Source organism: Perognathus longimembris, chromosome 3 (assembly GCF_023159225.1).
Source record: "Perognathus longimembris pacificus isolate PPM17 chromosome 3, ASM2315922v1, whole genome shotgun sequence".
Classification (NCBI taxonomy): Eukaryota; Metazoa; Chordata; class Mammalia; order Rodentia; family Heteromyidae; genus Perognathus; species Perognathus longimembris.
Genome location: NC_063163.1, coordinates 90,712,539 through 90,731,441, shown reverse-complemented (window position 1 = coordinate 90,731,441; position 18,903 = coordinate 90,712,539). Strand labels below are relative to the sequence as shown.

Here is an 18,903-nt window from a genome sequence, read left to right as displayed (position 1 = left end):
TCCCGGGACTGGGCGCAGGGACGCGGAGGCGCCGCGGCGTCGGGTGCGCGGCCTGCGGGGGCCTGAACCGAAGTCACAATGGGCTTGTTTGCGGGCGTTTGCTTTTTGGAGCCAGGGTGGCCTCTCCTGGGCTCAAGCTACCTTCCCGCCAGAGCCTCCCAGCCGCTAAGACGACCCACACACGAACCCGGCCCGAGGCCCGAACGGGGCTTCACCTGTGCGTTCACAATAGTCGCCCAGTAGCCACGGCCGGCCCCAGCGCGATCGTCCTCCGATGGAGGACTGGGTGATACGGTGCCCACGCAAAGTGAAACTCGAGAAAGAAAACTCTGGCACATGCTACAACACAGATGATCCCTGAGCAACACACAGCCTATGTAATTATAAACTAGAAATTCATACAGTTCTGGAGTCTGGAAGGTTCAAGATCCAGCTGCTGCCACCTCTGCACCATTATGGCATCCTGTCCTCACAGCTGCTGGGACACGAGGGGCAAAATCTCTGAAGCCTTCTTGATAAGGACATTAATCTGCTTGTGAGGGACTTAATCACTTCCTAAAGATCATAGCTTTTGGTGGTATTGGGGGTTGAGTTCATTGCCTTGCGCTTTTTGCTTTAGTGTTTTCCTAACAGAGTTTGATGTTTATGCCCAAGCCAGCCTGGATCATGATCCACCTATTTACACTTGCATGCTTAGCACGCCAGGCACATGACCCTGTGCCCGGCAATTGGTTAACATGCGTGTCTTGCCAACTTTTTCCCCAAAGTTGGCCTTGAATAGTATCCTCCTGATCTCTGCCTCCTGAGCAACTGGGATTATAGGCATGAACACAACACCTGCCCAAATTCCCACTTCTAAATATCCCTGCAATGAGGATTAAGTTTTAGAATGAGTTTTGCAGGGGACACATTCAAACCATGGTATATATATATATCTCCCCAGCCCCAAACCATGGTATATTTTATGTTAAGTAAAATAAACTGGTCATAAAAGAAAGACTGGGCTGGGGATATGGCCTAGTGGCAAGCGTGCTTGCCTTGTATACATGAAGCCCGGGTTCAATTCCCCAGCACCACATATACAGAAAACAGCCAGAAGTGGCGCTGTGGCTCAAGTGGCAGAGTGCTAGCCTTGAGCAAAAAGAAGCCAGGGACAGTGCTCAGGCCCTGAGTCTAAGGCCCAGGACTGGGGAAAAAAAAAAAAAAAAAAAAAAAAGCTTTCCAAAAGAAAGACTGTGAATCCACTCTTGGGGGATTCCTGGACTGAAATTCATAAACAAAGCAGAATGGTGGCTGTCATGACTCAGGAAGAAGGAATGGAGAGTTGGGGTTGTATCTATTTTTTTTTTTTTTTTTTTTTTTTTTTTGGCCAGTCCTAGGCCGTGAACTCAGGGCCTGAACACTGTCCCTGGCTTACTTTTTTGCTCAAGGCTAGCACTCTGCCACTTGAGCCACAGCGCCACCTCTGGCCATTTTCTGTATATGTGGTGCTGAGGAATCGAACCCAGGGCCTCATGTATACAAGGCAAGCACTCTTGCCACTAGGCCATACTCCCAGCCCCGGGTTGTATCTATTTTAACATAAAAGAATAAAACAAAACCTGGCTGTGCATTTCTCCCCAAACAGCAACTGTTTTAAGAATTCACAACCACCACGGAAGCAGCTGCATTACCCTTTATTGTGACCTTCATCTGGTCGAAGGTGACAGCTGAAGGCCCCTCTGCTTTCCACGTCAGCTGCTGCCTTTCTAAAGCACAAGGTGCTGACATTGACATTTCTCTTTCTCCTCCTGTGATTAGGTGAAGTCCTGCCTGGGCAGGTTCTGCAGCTCCCTCTGGGAGGTGGATTCCCCCAGGTCTCTGTCCACAGTGCCTCTGAAGTCACTTCCCCAAAGAGGCCAGGTAGGCATACCAGAACAAAGCTGCCAGGTTGGCAAAGAGCACCCGGAACTGCCAAGAGAACAGGTGGGCCATGGTGAGCAGAGGGCCTGAATACATCCACCATGTACCAGCCACCCAGAAGGGTTCATTGCTTCACTTGGTTTTTCTGGATGGCCCACTCACCTGTATTTCCTGACACTTTAGTTAGTACCAAATTCTGTGCTAAGTCTCAGCAGAGATGGGAGGACAGTCCCCTCCTAACAATGTTTGTAGGCCAGGGGAGCTGAGGCCCTGACTCAAGAAATCACAAAAGAGGAACAGTACTTCTCCTCCTGTACTGAACACTTTAAGCTCAGGAGCTTCTCCTTCCCTGGGACAGGCCACTAAGCAGTGCTGCATCCTCTGTGTAAAGTCCACCTAACACCCAGTATGTCCCTGCTCCCCTGCCTGCCTCACATCTCACGTGTCTCACATGACCTGCCTTCTTCTCCAACCCCATGTCCTGGCACTCGTTTTCATCATCTGGACTTAATCCCACCCAAAATCACCTTTAGCCAGGTGCTGTCTATCCCTGGCAGGTGGCTCCATGAGTCTCTCTTGCTAATCACAGGTCTAGAGCAGAGGGGCACATAGTAGCTACTTAGTGAATACTACTGAAAAATGTCTTTTGTCCTTAAAGAATCTACTTCAGTGACCTACAATGAACATCTTGCTGCTTGCCTGCCACTCTTCTTACACTCCTCAGAAGCACTGTTTTCTGGCCTCTACACTCCTCCATACACTGGTAGTCCTTGATTCTCTACCGTGTTGCCTCTGAACTCCTGAAAACCTGTAACTCCCATCTAGAATATCCTGCGGTTGCACTCTAAAAAAAATCCTGTCCTCTACCTCCCTAGAAGCCAACTACAGGTGAACCAGTTGCAGGCCTCTGCTAAGAGGATATTCACCTTCTGACTGGCTCCCTCTGTCCAGAATCCTCTCTCCAATCAGCTTACTCTCCTGATCTCTTTACTTCCCCCTTCTTTTCCCCCCTCAATATCACCTACCTACCTCCACTACTCAGACCCACAACAAACAGATGATAGTCCTGTCCGTTGCCCACTAGAGTGTCTCTTCTGTCACAGGGGAAGGCCCTAAGCCAAGTAAAACTCTGCATGCTCATGGGAAGCTCACTGTCCACAGGGTGGCTCCAGATAACCCTTTTTTTAAACAAGTGTGTTCGCCTGTCCCACAATAAGTGTCCTGTGAACACCTCTTGAGCACCTGTGGCCTTACCTCTTGAAACTCAAAGTGCCTCTCCACCCCAGCCCCTCTTCTGTTTCTCCCTACCTCTTCTCTGACACCTCAATCAAGCTCAAAGACTTGTGACTGATTTCTCATTCTCTTAATTTCAATTCCCTGTCCCCCTCTGTCTTGGTACAGGGTCTCACTGTGGAGCCCAGGATGGCCTCAAGTTAATGATTCTCCTGTCTTAGCCCTACAAGAAAGATCTTGGACTGCAAGTACATACCACAATGCCCAGTTAGATTCGTGATTTCTGGCTTCAACCCCTTCCAGCCCTGACATGTTCTTAGGAAGGTTGCTGATAAGGTCATTGGGCACATGTTTCTGTTCTGCTTTAATTTCCTACAGCTTCCACTATGCCTGACCATCCTTTGTCAATCACTATGTTCCCCTGCTTTTCTGCTACTTCTTAGCATGTGTGATGTGATGCACTATGAATGTATGTGGTCTGTATGTTCATGTTTTGTGTACACATATGGTGCTAAGTGGTATGTGTGTAAATGTGTAGTGGGTGTGGCGTGTAGGTATTGTGTTTGTATATGCAGAGTAAGTATATGGAGTATTGAGTGTGTATATGGAGTGTGGTTTATGTGGGGCAGGGGGTGGCCTGCCACATCATTCCCCCATCCAATCTGGTCCTCTGTTGGGCCTCCTCAGCAGGGGTGGCCTCCTAGCCTGTGTGAGCTCTTTCCAGGTTGCCTAAAATAATGTAGAGGAGAGTTCACAGGGAAGCCTGAACCTGCTGCCCTGGGCCTTGACTGAACTTGGGATTTATGAGGGCTCCTGCCTTTCCCTTATTTACTCTGCAAAACATGTAGCTGATTTTCCTTCTTCTGGATCTTGAACTTGGCAAAAGTTCCTGGTGTCCAACTCCCAGCACAACTCTGATGAAGTCCCTAGATGATACTGGAGGAGGAGTGCCTTTGCTAGAGGCCTTGGTCTGTGACTTTGCTGGGGCCCTTTTCCCTCAAGTTGGGTGTCTGGGGGACACAGGTAGATGAAGCCTGAAGAGAGTACAGCTACTATGGAGCAACTGCAGCAGCACTGTTCTCCACCATCCAAATCAAGCCCAGATGAGCAGGCATGCTGCCCTCCACCAGGCAGTCCCATGCAGCCCCAAAGCTGCAAGCTCACCAAAAGGAACCTGTCTCTGACTGGACAGACCTGCTTTGCATCAGGCCTCATCCTGCTCCGCTGTACCTGCTTGCTTACTACAGTTCCTGAGCTCAAGCAACCCAGAATGTTTCAATTACTAGAAAGCCCCAGAAATTGCTCAAGGAATGGATGAGACAGGTGATTCTGGAGACCAGGAGTGACTGCTCTGCTCCAAATCCACAACTCCAGTGCTAGATTATGGGACACAGTTCAGGGCTGGACCAGGAATCTGGTAATTTAGTTAAAAGCAAGGCTTGAGAAACTACAGCTTGCCAAAAGAAAGTCCAGCAAAGCTGCAGCAAAGACGTTTCATGGCAAACAAGGCTATCCTCACCTGCAAAGGCACATAGTTGATGTTAATAAACTGCACAGGTGTCCACACTCGCCAGTTCATCCGAAGTGCAGGCCAGAAGCCACTCTTCATCTTGGCAGCAAAGGCATGGGTGTCCTTCCCCTGCAAATAGGGCAGTTGTGAGAGTCAGTTGCCCTCTCAATGCTTCAACTACAAGAGACTCTTGGAGTTGTCTGCCCCCGCTGACTTCAAACCGGGATCTCTGATCTCAGCCTCCTGAGTAGCTAGGATTGCAGGTGTGAACCACTAGCACCCAGTTTGGGACTGACAGTCTTAATACAAGTAAATAAATATATACGTAAGTAAGAAAAATAATAAAAATAAGCAAAGCTAATGAAAGAATACACATAGCAGATAAGCAAATAATATCTAACATTATAAAGATACACAAAATTAGGAAGTGGAGCTGTGGCTCAAAGTGGTAGAACACTAGCCTTGAGCAAAAAAGCTCAGAGATAGCACCCAGGCCCTGAGTGGCAAAAGGAGGAGGAGGAGGAGAAGGTAAAGGAAGAAGAAGAGGAGGAGGAGACACAATTACTTTCTCACACTGAAAGACTTCTGAAATACTGTAAAGGAGCCTAAAACTTTTGTACTATGGATCTCTTCAGCACTCTGATGAAACCTATGTATCCTTTCTCAGAATCAGGTTTTATAAGATACAACAAAGTATATAGGACTACAAAGGAACCAATGACCAAAATGTTTGGAAACAACCCTATAGTACAGTACATGTGCTTCTTTGTCAACACATCCAGTGACAAGATGTACCACAGTCTTACGAATGCACATGTATGGTACTCCAAGAAAGCTGTAGCAATTGATACTTGGAATCAAGATGCTCATGAATTTCTACTGAGGGAAACTAAGCACTGAGGTTTGTTTCCTATATTTGTAAAAGAAACTGTGAAACTTCAAGTTGACAGCAGTAAAAGGCACCCAGGACTCCCAGGAGTCCTACCCAGGAACATTAGGTTTCAGAGCCCTGTGAACAGTGGAAACTTCAGCAAACACAGGGGCAGGACCCACCTCCAGGAAGTTCATGATGAGGAAGAACAACAGCAGGAAGGCTGGTGCGAAGAGCAGACGGTCTAGCAGGAGCCTCTTGACTGTGGCCAAAGGCACCTCAGGAGGGATCCAGTGCTCCATGAAGAGGTAGAAGTAGTGACTCAGTGGGCCTGTGACAAAGAACCTGAGGCCCATGGTAAGTGTGAGCCAGGCTGGTCCAGCCTCACCCCAAGAGCCAACCCTGGTCCTAAACCGTGCCTCATGCTCAGAGAACCACCTGTCTACGTGTACTTTCTAGAAAATACTTTAATTGGGTTCAGCCACTGTTTTTGCCAGAACAGAACTGTCACTCCTTCCGTAATGCTCTGTGCCCCATGCTGCCCTAGTCTTTGGGTGGGTGGCCAGCCTCTCCATACTTGTTGCTGGCAGAGCTGTTCCTGATGGCTGATGTACATGCCTGGTGTAGTATACATGTTCTCTCTGTTTCATTGTCTGCACAGCACAATCCAATCTATTTGGGTATATACTCCCCTTTTGCCCCTGCATACAGGCATCATCATTCAGTCTGTCCACTGCCATCCCCCTGTGCCTAGGACAGTAATAAAGAAATGGACCTGCCTCTGCTTTTCAAGCTTTTAACCAAGCTGTCCAGGGAGAATCTGGTGCTGAGCTGTAAAATTCCAGAGTATACCTGCAGAGTACAGAGCCCAGAAAACCAAAGCTCCAAAAAGCAGTGATGTAGGGAGTGCAATGACTAAATTTATATCCTGCGATGGAAAGTCTAACAGGTTCTCTTGTTAGGCTTTGCTACTCTGCTGTTGGGTGCTGTGTGGCCTGTGGCAGGGCTTCTGGTGGGAAGAGAGCAAAGTCATGGGCAAAGGGAAGACTATACAGTGGGTAAGGCCTACCATCTGAGGTCATTACATGCCTCTGGCCAGAGGATACTGCTTCAGATACACTATGAACAATGACTCGGGTCAGCAAGTTTGCAGACACAAAAAAGGCTTCTAAGTTAATGGTCAAGAAATTCATTCTAAGTGGGTCGCTGGTGGCTCACACCTGTAATCTTAGCTACTTGGAAGGCTGAGATCTGAAGATCGTGGTTCAAATTCAGCCTGGGCAGAAAAGTCCCCATGAAACTCTTAACTCTAGTTAACGACTCAGAAACCAGAAATGGAGCTGTGGCTCAAAGTAGTAGAGCAAAAGAGCTCAGGGACAGCATCCAGGGCCTGAGTTCAAGCCCCACAATCAAAAATAAAATAAATTCATTCTAGGGACTAATAAAAAAATTCATTGCAGTCCCTAGAATGAGCTGAGTGAACACACATAATTCTAGGTCTCTGGAGGCCAAGGCAGGAAGATTGCTTGAGCACAGAAATTTGGGGCCAGCCTGGGCAACATAGCAATACCCAGTCTCATAATAACAAAATAAAATAAATCCTGAATCACTTTGCTTTTGGAATATCAAAAGAAGCTTGGAAAATGATGTGTTTCATGATACATTAAATATTTGTTTTCTGGCTATTTACATGGTGAGAAATAACAGAATCTAATTAGCCCTATCTGAGATGCTTTCCTGCTTCTGTGAGTCCAGTGAGAATCTTGCAAGGTCTCTTATTCCTGGAGTCTGGTTGTAGGTTCAGGTAAGTCATCTGCCCTCAGACTTCATTCAAAATGAAAACTACAAGGCCAGGTGCTGATGGCTCATACCAGTAATCCTAGCTGCTCAGGAGGCTGAGATCTGAGGATTGCAGTTCAAAGCCTGCCCAGGGAAGGAAAGTCTGTACGATTCTTATCTCCAGTTACCAAAATACCTGAAGTGGAGCTGTGGCTCAAAGTGTTATAGCACTAGCCATGAGCAAAAAAGCTTAGGGACAGAGCGCAAGCCAAGTTCAAGCCCCATAAGCAACCAATAAAAAAGAAAAGAAAAACCTACAAGCAGGCACAGTGATGCATGCCTGTAATCTCAACTATTCAGAAGGCTGACACAGGAGCGTCTTGCATCTCATGTTTGAGACCAGCCTAAACAAGATTAAAAAAAAAAACACAGAGCAAAATAAAATAAATTCTATATTAGGGACTAGGGGGTAAAGCTTAGTAGTACAGCATTTATCTAGCATGAATGAAACCCAGGATCTGATCCCCTGCAACACACACAAAAAAAGAAAACAAGTACACGCACACATGCACATACACACACATACAGAGACACGCACACACATAGTACATAATTACATTTCTGACATTTTTCCCTCTGATGATTAGTTCTATGCTTCCCCTCACACATACTGGATATTGAACCCAGAGCAAGCATGCTACCACTCAGCCATACCTCCAACCTTTTTGTTTGTATTTTATATTTGATATAGGGTCTCAAACTCCAGTCTCCCTCTCCTGAGCAGCCAGGACTACAGCTATGCAAGCTACTTCAATGATTATGGAAACAAAACTCCAAGTAAGATTATTCCAAAACTTTGGTGTCAGGAGTCTGGCTTTGTTGTTCTCAGTTGTTGTGGGCAGCCAGTCCTCCTGTGGCACTCACCCATAAGCTGCATATCTAAGAGGCCCACAGACATCTAGATTTTGAGAGTTTCCTTTTCTCTGCTTCTTCTCAATCATCTGGGCCAAGAGATTCCCAAGTGCTGACAAAATGCCACTGTGGACAGAAAGCAATCATGTCAGGAGCAGGCAGTGAGAGAAAATGCTCATCGTGCATGGGAATTTGCAGGGTTACTCTGAGATTATGAGAGGGATGGTGGGATGGATCTTTACAAAAGCAGTTGCCAAGGTAGAGACAACATACAGTAACACATGTGCACATACATTAATATAGTAAGGATTCCCCCTACTGAGCTACATTAATGCCAACACTCTGTGTGTGCTATTCCATTGTTACCCTATAGGATGCTATTCACACATGCCAGGTGCTGGTGGCTCATACCTGTGATCCTACTCAGGAGGCTTAGATGGGAGGATTGTGGTTCAAAGCCAGACCAGGCAGTAAACTGTGAGATTCTTATCTCCAATAAACCAATAAACTGGTCAGAAAAGCCAGAAGTGGTGCCATGTTTCAAGTGTTAGAGTGCTAGCCTTGAGCACCAAGAGGCTCAGGGACAGTGCTCGGGCCCTGAGTTCAAGCCCCAGGACCAGCAATAATAATAATAATAAATAAATAAACACAGATAAGTACAGAAAAAACGAATTTACTTAGGCTGACTTCAAACTTTGATAATCAGATATCAACTTCCTGAGTAAGTAGGATTACAGCTATTGAATGAGCATCACTGTAATCTGCTGACACTGCTGTGAGCCACTGGCACCCAGTAATCACCTCAATTCTTTTTTTTTTCCTTCTGCACTGGACTTGAACTCAGGCACTGAGCTTTCTTTGCTCAAAACTGGTGTTCTATCACTTGAACCACACCTTACTTCCAGCCCTTCCATAGTTAATTGGAAATAAAGAGTTTCACAGACTTTCCTGCCTGGGCTGGCTTCAAACCCTAGTCCTCAGATCTCAGCCTCTTCAGCATGAGCTAGCATCCAGCAGCCACAATTCTTGACACATTTGTATTATTCCCTGGAGTACTCCATGCACAGAACCCAAGATCTTCCCAAGGTGATTCCCAAAGTGATTTCTCCCCATACCCTCAGGAGAGGCTAAAGACAAGATTAGTTAGGGAACCTGAGTGTGTCAAGACTGCATGGCAGGTGACCACATTCTTCCTGGGTTTTAGAATGACTGAATTCTCCTGTGTACCCTAGTAGTTGTGTCAGACCTTGCTTTTATTCCAAACTGCAGAACCTAGAATCTCTGATGTAGGTTTCACATGGAATTTGATAGAGCCTGCCAGTCTTGGCATAGGTGTGGCTGTAATTAATTGAATCCGGCTCTTCTCTTCTGTGCTTCATTCCTCTGTTTTCTTCCTGTAGAGGGACTAGAGAAGCCTCGTTAGGGCCCTGAGGATCACAACATCATACCACAGCCCAGAGGCAAACTTAATATATACTTCATGGTGCAGGGCAAACTAAGTGGAGACTGGATTTGCTGTGGCCAATTCGTTTTTATCACTTCATAAAAGCTAAGTTCCTGATTTCCAGGGAAATAATTATGAAGAAAAAACCCCAGAAATCTGTGGGATGTCAACCCCTAGATATACTTGTACTATGGTTAACAAAATTTTTCCAGTAGAGCAAACTATTCCAGGCAATCTCTGTATTAAAACTGTGTGTGAAGTACATTGTCACAGTAAGATTTTCAGCTAAAATGGAGATGGGTCCAGTTGCCCTACAAGGCTAGGTCTGAAAACTATAAAATCAAAAATTTTAGTATGGAATACAAAGACCTGACCCTCAGCTACTTCTTTGTCATAGACTGTCCCTTTCCAGTTTCTCAAAAATGTGCTAGTTCATCCCTCAGAAACTTTGTACCTGCTGTGCCCTCTCACCCCTAGAGTTATTGCTTCATTCCTCTGCAGGCTTGTTCAATGTCATCACTGCAGGAGAAGCTTCCCTAGCCAGTTCATGTTATAGTGATCCGATTCTTGTCTAGCTTTTCAGTACACTGAGACATGGCTTCTGAGAGAGGTGAGGCTCTAGCACCTATTTCGACCACAGTCGTAGACTCAGCACACAGAAAAGCACTCTGTACATTCTTAGAAAAGCTGAGTTAGGAAGACAAACTTCAGGAGTGACGCTGATCAAGAAGCACTGGACACTTAGATTGAAATGTTAAATTGTAACTCCCTTGTATAACCTTCTGAAATCCAGAAGATAAAAAAAGATGCAAGTGATAAAGTATTTAGTTATACATGAATATTGAGAGGTTGAAGTTGGGTTCATTTTCAATATTGGAAGTAGGACTTAACGGGCCGCGCCGGCCACGGGCTTGGGTACCCTGCGGCGTGCGGGGCTTTGCCTTCGGCGCCCCGTCAGCCCCTCGCCGGCCCCGGCGCACCGGCTCGCGCTCCCCGCCTCCCTTTCCCCACGAGCCGCTCCGTCTGGTTCCTCGCGCCCACCTGCTGGCCGCCTTGGTGAGCACCGGGTAGAGCCGCAGAAGCAGCAGGTACTGGGCGAGCGCGCGCCGCGGGAGACCCCCGAGCGCGGCTTCGGCCCGCAGCCGAGACGCCGCCGGTGCCATCGCCGTTGCTTCCCGGAGCCGCTCTGGACGCCGACCCCGCGGCAGGCCCGCCCGGCTCAGGGTCCAGGGCGCCGGCCGCGGGGCGGGGACGGCCTGACATTTCCAGCCCCACCGCTGCCCGCAGCAGTGCCCTGGAGCCACTCTGCCCGGCACGGAGCGCGACTCCACACATTTTTTCCCCGGTCCCTAGTGGGCCATCTCCCCGAGTGAAGTCGCTGATTGGGCAGTCAGAAGGCGGGGTGGGGCGGGGCTTCTAGGGGAGGGGAGGGGCCTCTAGGGGCGGGCTCCGGGGCGGGCCCCGGGGCGGGGAGCTAGGCGCGCCTAAGCTCCTGTCGGCTCCACCTTGGGCTCGGCTGCCTCCCACACCCTCAGCAGCCCGCGTGCCGATTGGAGTGGGGCTGTGAGGGCAGTGCCTTCTGATTGGATGACTGGGCGTTTCCAGTTTCTCGCGAGAGTAGGTGGGAGCGCGCCAATTTTTCCCGGAGCTTGGGGATGTCCACTCGCGGTGCCATGGTCCTGAGGAACAGCGGGCGGCGGCGCACGGAGCCGGAGGTGGACGGCGAGGCCAGCCGGTGAGAGCGGGCGACTCGTTCCCCAGACACTGGCCTTGGCCGCGGGTGGGGTTCCGCCCACGTCCCACTGTGTTGCGCGGGAGCCAGGCTTCCTCTCTGCTTTGCGAGGTCGAGCCCACCTCGCACGGCCCGCCCCGGGCCGGGCCAACTCCGCTCTCCCAGCGCTTCGCGGAGCGGCTGTCCTCCGTCGTCCTCCCCTTGTGTTGTCGTTAGTCTTGTGCCTCCCCCGGCCCCGCAGCTACTCTAGCCTTGCCGCCGGCTAGGTACGGTAGTCTGGGGTAGGGAAGGGAAACTAGATCGGGTCGCCACCCTGCGAGGGAGAGGCCTGCGGAGTTCCTAGCAGGGGAGTACTGACAGTGAGCTGCTTGGTGGCCCAAGTGTCCACGCTTTCGGATGTGTGCTGAGAAAACCTGTTTGAACCAAGGACTACTGACCAGAATTCTTTCCGGGCGTAGACTGTGGTGTTGGTTAGTAGCAACGACCAGTAGGCTGGGAACATAGAGAAAATAAAAAGTGGCAGTATGGGCTGGGAATATGGCCTAGTGGCAAGAGTGCTTGCCTTGTATACATGAAGCCCTGGGTTCGATTCCTCAGCACCACATATACAGAAAACGACCAGATGTGGCGCTGTGGCTCAAGCGGCAGAGCACTATCCTTGAGCAAAAAGAAGCCAGGGACAGTGCTCAGGCCCTGAGTTCAAGGCCCAGGACTGGCCAAAAAAAGTGGCGGTAAAGTGGCTGAGCTGGGGATGTAGTGCGGTGGTACAATTCTTGCCACAGCTGCACAAGGCCCTGGTTGGATCCCCAGCACTGCGAAAAGGAAACATTATAAATTTTAAAAAACACCCAACGATAGTAATGATAGCTATTATGCTAAATATTTTGTGGCCATATCTTGTTTAGACTATTAAGAGGTGGGGCTACAGTTGTGTACATCTGTGGCTAAGAGTTATGAAGTAATCAACTGAGTTGGACATGCCCTTCCTCCGGTCCGTTTGTGCTAGAATTGAACCCAGGGTCTCATTGCTGGGCAAATGCTCTGCCACAACCCCATCCTGAGCCAGGACATAGGTTTAACCATCCTACTTCACTGTACTACTTGAACTTTGCTTCCAGCTCTTTTTTCCCCCCTGCAGCTTGAACTCAGGGCCTGAGCACTGTCCCTGGCTTCTTTTTGCTCAAGGCTAGCATTCTACCACTTGAGCCACAGCACCACTCTCTGGCTTTTTCTATATATGTGGTGCTGAGGAATTGAACCCAGGGCTTCATGTATACAAGGCAAGTACTCTACCACTAGGCCATATTCTCAGCCCCAGAAACAGCTTCTAATTATAGATTCTCCAGGCACTTTTCAGAAATTATAGAGATCCAAATTCTTCCATTGGTAATGTTGTGCATAGAGTTCAGTGTCAAGCTGGGTGCTGGTAGCTCATGCCTATAATCATTCCTAGCTACTCAGGAGGCTGAGATCTGAGGATCCCAGTTTGAAGCCAACCAGGGCAGAAAAGTCCCCAGGAAACAATTCCAATGAACAACAAAAACCAGAAGTGGTGCTGTGGTTCAAGTGGTAGAGCATTAGCCTTGAGCAAAAGAAGCTCAGGGACAGTGCCTAGGCCTAGAGTTCAAGCCAGGACCCCCCCCCCCAAAAAAAAAGAAAGTTATACAAATGAAATCATATGAAGTATGTGATTTAGGGGATTGGCTTTTTTCATTGCACATAATTCCTTTGAGAGCCATCCAAATTCTATTTATTGCCAAGTAGTATTCACAGACGAATGAACAAAAATCAACTGTCCTCCTACTGAAGAATATTTGAGTTGTTTGTAGGTTTTAGTTAGCACAAGTAAAGATCCGATGAGCATTCACAGATGAGCTTTTGTATAAACATTAGTTTTAATTTCTCTGGGAGTACCAAGCTGTGCATTTTGTGCATTTCTTTTATGCCCACAAGGCAGCATCATTCAACCAGGATTACCGTTTTTGTTGGTGTTCACAAAGTCCTAAAAGACCTGTCCTAGCCACTTTTTCCCATGAATCTGGTAAGCCTTTTGCCAATCCCAAAGTTGTTTAGGAATACATGTGCTGTACTATACTGGAAACACTTAGAGGGGTGCTAAGAGTCATGAGGTGGGAGGAAGTATAAGTGGTAAAGTCTGGGTTCCTTTCTTTCACTTAGGGATGATGGCCCCTCTTCCTCAGCATCTGCGCTCAAGCGCCTGGAGAGGAGTCAGTGGACAGACAAGATGGACTCAAGGTTTGGTTTTGAGAGGCTGAAGGAGCCTGGTGAAAAGACTGGCTGGCTTATCAATATGCACCCTGTGAGTATTTGTACCTCACTCCTTAGAATGTGGGGTTTTTGTTTGTTTGTTTGTTTTGTTTTGCTTTTGTTGCCAGTCCTGGGGCATGGACTCAGGGCCTGAGTACTGTCCCTGGCTTCTTTTTGCTCAAGGCTAGTACTCTACCTCTTGAGCCACAGCTCTGGCTTTTTTCTATATATGTGGTGCTGAGGAATCGAACCCAGGGCTTCATGTGTACAAGGCAAGCCCTTTACCACTAGGCCATATTCCCAGCCCTGGAGTGTGGTTTATATCTTTGTAGCATAGTTCTTGTCTGAAGAGCAGGTGATGAGGAAGAAGGAAGCTTGTTGTTTGGCAGAGCTGGTTGTTCAAACCTGTCCTTTGCTTTTTAACATAAGGGAAGGCCACAGAAACTACTGTGGTAGGACTAAGATGAAGGTTGTCATATTTGCATTCAAGGACTATGAAGGAGAACTTCAGGTAAGTCCTCCTTGGGCACTGTTATGTAGTTCTTGTGAACAGGTTGGTGATATTTTTGTAGGGACAGAGTAAAGAGCCAGATGCAATGACTTTGAATTTAAAATGCTCAGTTTCACAAAGAGAAGCCCAGAAAGCCGGGAACTAGTGGCTCATGCCTGTAATCCTAGCTACTCAGAAGGCTGAGATCTGAAAACTGCGGTTTAAAGGCAGCCTGGGTAAGAAAGTTTGTGAGACTTTTATCTCCAATAAACCACTCAGAAAAAGCTGGAAGTGCCACTGTGGCTCAAGTGGTAGAGCATTAGCCTTGAGTAGTAGAAGCTCAGAGACAGTGCCCAGGCCCTGAGTTCAAGCCCCAGGACTTGCAAAAAGCGAGAGAGTGGGGGGGGGGGCTGGGAAGAGTTCTTAGGCTGTGTAGAAGATAATATACTCATGTCAGGTGGTTTTCTTACAGACTGAGATTTTAGATGAAGATAAACGCCTAGTCAGTGCAGTGGATTACTACTTTATTCAAGATGATGGGAGTAGATTTAAGGTAAGCCTCTCTGCCCCACTAATAAAACTAAAAAGTGGTCCAAAAGGACAGGTGCTCACTCCAGCTATGTGTCCATCAGGAAGGGAGTGGGAGGTTCTAGTGTGTAGCTGGGCCCCTTGGGCTTACCAATTCCATATAAGATGAACTCAGAAATCAGCTCAGGAAGGTGAACAGTGTGGTGTCTCAAGCTGTTGCCCCTAGATACCTGTAGATCCATAATTCCTAAGGTCCTGCTAATGTCCAGGTGAGTTGGATTGAGACTTCTTATTGGTTAATACTAGGAATGTCTTGCCTCTCCCTTCTTTATTTTTGATTTTATGTGAATGGGTTGATGACTCTTGCAGGTGGCCTTGCCCTATAAGCCATATTTCTACATTGCAACTAGAAAGGTAAGTCTGTGTTTGTTAAAATCAGATCAGATATCATGTGGGCCTTGTTTGGTAGTGGGCTTTAGAACTGGGAAATAGGCACCGAAAGAATTAGATCTTACTAATGGGAAGTCTCTTCTAATCCTGATTTAGGGTTGTGAGCGAGAAGTTTCATCTTTTCTCTCCAAGAAGTTTCAGGGTAAAATTGCCAAAGTAGAAACTGTCCCCAAAGAGGACCTGGACCTGGTGAGTACTACTACTCAGACCTCTCATGGACATATGAGATTGGCGTCCAGCTGCCTATGGCAGGTGATGTTGGACACAGTAGGAAGTCTGGTTATTTATTTTTTTTACTTATTTTTTTGTGCCAGTTCTGTCGTTTGAACTCAGGGGCTGGGTACTATCCCTGAGCATTTTTGTTCAAGGCTGGTGCTTTACTACTTGAGCTTTTTGGTTGTTAATTGGAGATAAGAGCCTTATGGGACTTTTCTGCCTGGGCTGGCTTTGAACTTCGATCCTCAAATCTCAGCCTCCTGAGGGTAGGATTACAGATAAAAGCTACTGGCACCTGGCTTTAGGTCATTCATTTATTGCGGCATATGGAGGATGGTGATTGTTCCCAAAGCTATCTTCAAGGAACTCTGATGACAAGTGGCCACAAGCAGAGGTAGAGGAGGTGCTTTGGAGGCTGTGCTGACTTGTGCATATCTAACTGGAAGTCATTACTCTATTTACTAGTGAAGTGCTGTTTCTCTTGAGCTCATGAGCATGGTGTCTTCTCTTTACAGCCAAATCACTTAGTGGGTTTGAAGCGGAATTACATCAGATTGTCCTTTCACACTGTGGAAGACCTTGTCAAAGTAAGGAAGGAGATTTCCCCTGCTGTGAGGAAGAACCGGGAGCAGGACCATGCCAGCAATGCGTATACAGCAATGCTCTCCAGGTAAATTTCCTTCTTGTAAGGAAACCACCATCTGGTTTGGAATGGCATAACAGAGAGGAGGTGGGAACTCTGCAGTGAGGCTTCAGTGATGACTGGCTCTATTCAATGAAGAAACATCGGAGCAGTTACATAGAAGTTTTCATATGTACCATATTAAATACACAGTGACTTCCCAAGGATATATTTTTATGTCTTAGCCATTTTTCTTTTTCTTGTGTAAGGGGTGGGCTTACATAAGGAATGAGTTACTATGACAATAAAATAATGTTTTAGATTGATTCCCTCATCCTTAGTTCATCTTCAAATTTTATTAAGTACAAGTTTCACATAGTGTATCTTCTCCAGAGATCCCAGATTTTTGTTCTTGTTTATGTTTGTTCTGGTGTTGGTGCTTAAACTCAGGGCTTTGAGTTCTTACTCATCTGGGCCTCTACCAGTTGAGCCATACCTCCAGTTCCAGCTCTTTGTTAGTTGAGTTAAGTAGTTGAGTTAGTTGAAGTTAAGTATTGGGGGGCCAGGTGTGGGTGATTCATGACTATGATCCTAGCTACTCAGAGGCTGAGATTGGAGGATTGAGGTTCAAAGCGAGCCCAGGCAGGAAAGTTTGTGAGACTCTTGTCCCCAATAAACTACTCCAAAAAAACCAGAAGTGGCACTGTGGCTCAAGTGATAGAACACTAGCCTTGAGCAAAAAGAAGCTCAGGGACAGTGCCCATACTTGGATGCGGTTCTGACTGTAATGCCAGTTGTAACTTACATCTTATAAAAGATTCACAACTTGTGTTCTCTGAATTCTCTTGTCTCTGTCCTGTTGCTCAGATTGAGTGATTGCCCAAGTCTATTCCTTGATGGACTACCCTAATCGTTGCAGTCTCCTGTTGCCCCTTGTATTTACTTGATGTAGATGCTGGGAGAGTAAAGACCCAGGCCCTAGCAGAGCATGGTTGAATTTGCTGCTCTTTGTGTTTATTCCCCAGTGTTCTGCAAGGGGGAAGTGTAATTACTGATGAAGAGGAAACCTCTAAGAAAATAGCTGACCAATTGGAAAACATAGTGGACATGAGAGAGTATGATGTTCCCTACCATATCCGCCTTTCCATTGATCTCAAGATCCATGTGGTAAGTTCTTAGCCAGGAGATACAGTGGTTAAATACTCACTGAGGTAGGCTTGCTTCCCCAGATGGTAGAACTCTTTAGTTTATGTGCTACATGTTCCACAGGCTCATTGGTACAACGTCAGATATCGGGGAACTGCTTTTCCAGTGGAAATTACTCGGCGTGATGACCTTGTTGAACGACCTGTAAGTACTGCTTACATATTTCCTTTATCCTAAAGTTTGTTTCATTTTCCTCAGATACTTTTTGGAAAGTTTTTGCTGCTGTTGTTTTGTTGTTGTTTTTATCAGTCATAAGGCTTGAACTCTGGACCTAGGCGTTGTCCCTCAGCTCTTCAGCTCAAGGCTAGTGCTCTACCACTTGAGTCACAGCACCACTTCCAGTTTTCTGGTGGTTTATGGGAGATAAGAGTCTCACAGACTTTCCTGCCTTTGAGGCTGGCTTTGAAACAACCATGATCCTCAGATCTCAGCCTCCTGAGTAGCTGGGATTATAGGCCAGAGCCACTGGTGCCCGGTTGAAAGGGGTGTGTGTGTGTGTGTGTGTTGCCAGTCCTGGGGCTTGAACTCAGGGCCCATGCACTTTCCCTGTGCTTCTTTTGCTCAAGGCTAGCACTTTACCACATGAGCCATAGCGCTACTTCCAGTGTTTTCTGTGTATGTGGTACTGAGGACTCGAATCCAGGGCTTCATGCACGCTAGGCAAGCACTCTACCACTAAGGCACATTCCCAGCCCACTTTTGAAAGAATTTTTGAAAGAATTGTGAAGTTAGAACTTTAAAAAAAAAATCAGTTTCTGACTTAAGAGTATAATTTCATTTAGCATCCATATGATATATATACCCTGTGACATTAGTATTTGAGCTAAGATGGGTTTAAACCTTTCAAGGAACCTGTGGCTTGAGAAGTTGATAACCAATAGAAATGTGTTTGTAATTGGATGGCCTTGGTTCATGTATGGCTTTGTGACCCTAGAAAAGTCTTTTTGTTGTTGTTGTTGGTCATGGAGCTTGAACTCAGGGCCTGGGTGCTGTCTCTGAGCTTTTCTGCTTAAGACTAGCACTCTACCACTTTGAGCCACAGCTCCACTTCTGGTTTTCTGGTGGTTAACTGGAGATAAGAGTCTCATGGGCTTTCCTTCCCTGGGCTGGCTTTGAACTGTGATCTTCAGATCTCAGCCTCCTGAGCAATAATACTCAGCTTAGGAAAGTCTTTGTCCCCATTTTTCTGAGAAACATGAAATTTCCAACGTGAAAATGTCAGCTCTTCTGAAGTTACCTGCCAGGGCTATTGTAAACCTTAGTTGAGGCAGTGTATTTGTTGGTGGGCTGCGGTGAAGGGTAGTAGGATTTGGACTCGGCTTTATACTTGTTAAACAGGCACTCCACAACGTGAGCCACATTTCTATACCTTCTTGCTTTAGTTGTTTTTCCAGTAGAATCTCAGGATTTTTTTCACAGCCAACCTTAGATCATGATTCTCCTACCTATACTTCTCTCTAGCTTGGACAATAGGCATATATACCACACTCAGTTTCTTTGTTTTTTGTTTTTTGGTTTTTTTTTGGCCAGTCCTGGGCCTTGGACTCAGGGCCTGAGTACCATCCCTGGCTTCTTCCTGCTCAAGGCTAGTACTCTGCCACCTGAGCCACAGCGCCCCTCTGGCCGTTTTCCATACATGTGATGCTGGGGAATCTAACCCAGGGCTTCATGTGTAGGAGGCAAGCACTCTTGCCACTAGGCCATATTCCCAGCCCGTCAGTTTCTTTGTTGAGATAGGGG

At 47.1% G+C, this 18,903-nt stretch overlaps 2 protein-coding genes across 2 annotated transcripts in view; one reads left to right on the top strand and one right to left on the bottom strand.

The window, feature by feature from the left end:
* Window positions 1-1,657: 1,657 nt before the first annotated feature.
* Window positions 1,658-10,876, bottom strand: Pxmp2 (peroxisomal membrane protein 2). The gene is made up of 5 exons (XM_048343217.1): window positions 10,693-10,876; window positions 8,220-8,333; window positions 5,699-5,861; window positions 4,655-4,774; window positions 1,658-1,950 (listed from the first exon to the last, which is right to left on the bottom strand). Exons 1-5 carry the CDS (start codon window positions 10,812-10,814, stop codon window positions 1,882-1,884), a joined length of 588 nt encoding a protein of 195 aa, XP_048199174.1. The 5' UTR covers window positions 10,815-10,876; the 3' UTR covers window positions 1,658-1,881.
* Window positions 10,877-11,283: 407 nt separating this feature from the next.
* The window catches only part of Pole (DNA polymerase epsilon, catalytic subunit), a 47,546-nt gene continuing 39,926 nt past the window's right edge, over window positions 11,284-18,903 (top strand). Inside the window, exons 1-8 of the mRNA XM_048343209.1 lie at window positions 11,284-11,386; window positions 13,562-13,703; window positions 14,614-14,694; window positions 15,039-15,083; window positions 15,216-15,308; window positions 15,851-16,005; window positions 16,983-17,124; window positions 17,227-17,307. Coding sequence (XP_048199166.1) covers window positions 11,307-11,386; window positions 13,562-13,703; window positions 14,614-14,694; window positions 15,039-15,083; window positions 15,216-15,308; window positions 15,851-16,005; window positions 16,983-17,124; window positions 17,227-17,307 — 819 coding nt within the window. The 5' untranslated portion in view covers window positions 11,284-11,306. The remainder of the gene's footprint in view (window positions 11,387-13,561; window positions 13,704-14,613; window positions 14,695-15,038; window positions 15,084-15,215; window positions 15,309-15,850; window positions 16,006-16,982; window positions 17,125-17,226; window positions 17,308-18,903) is intronic.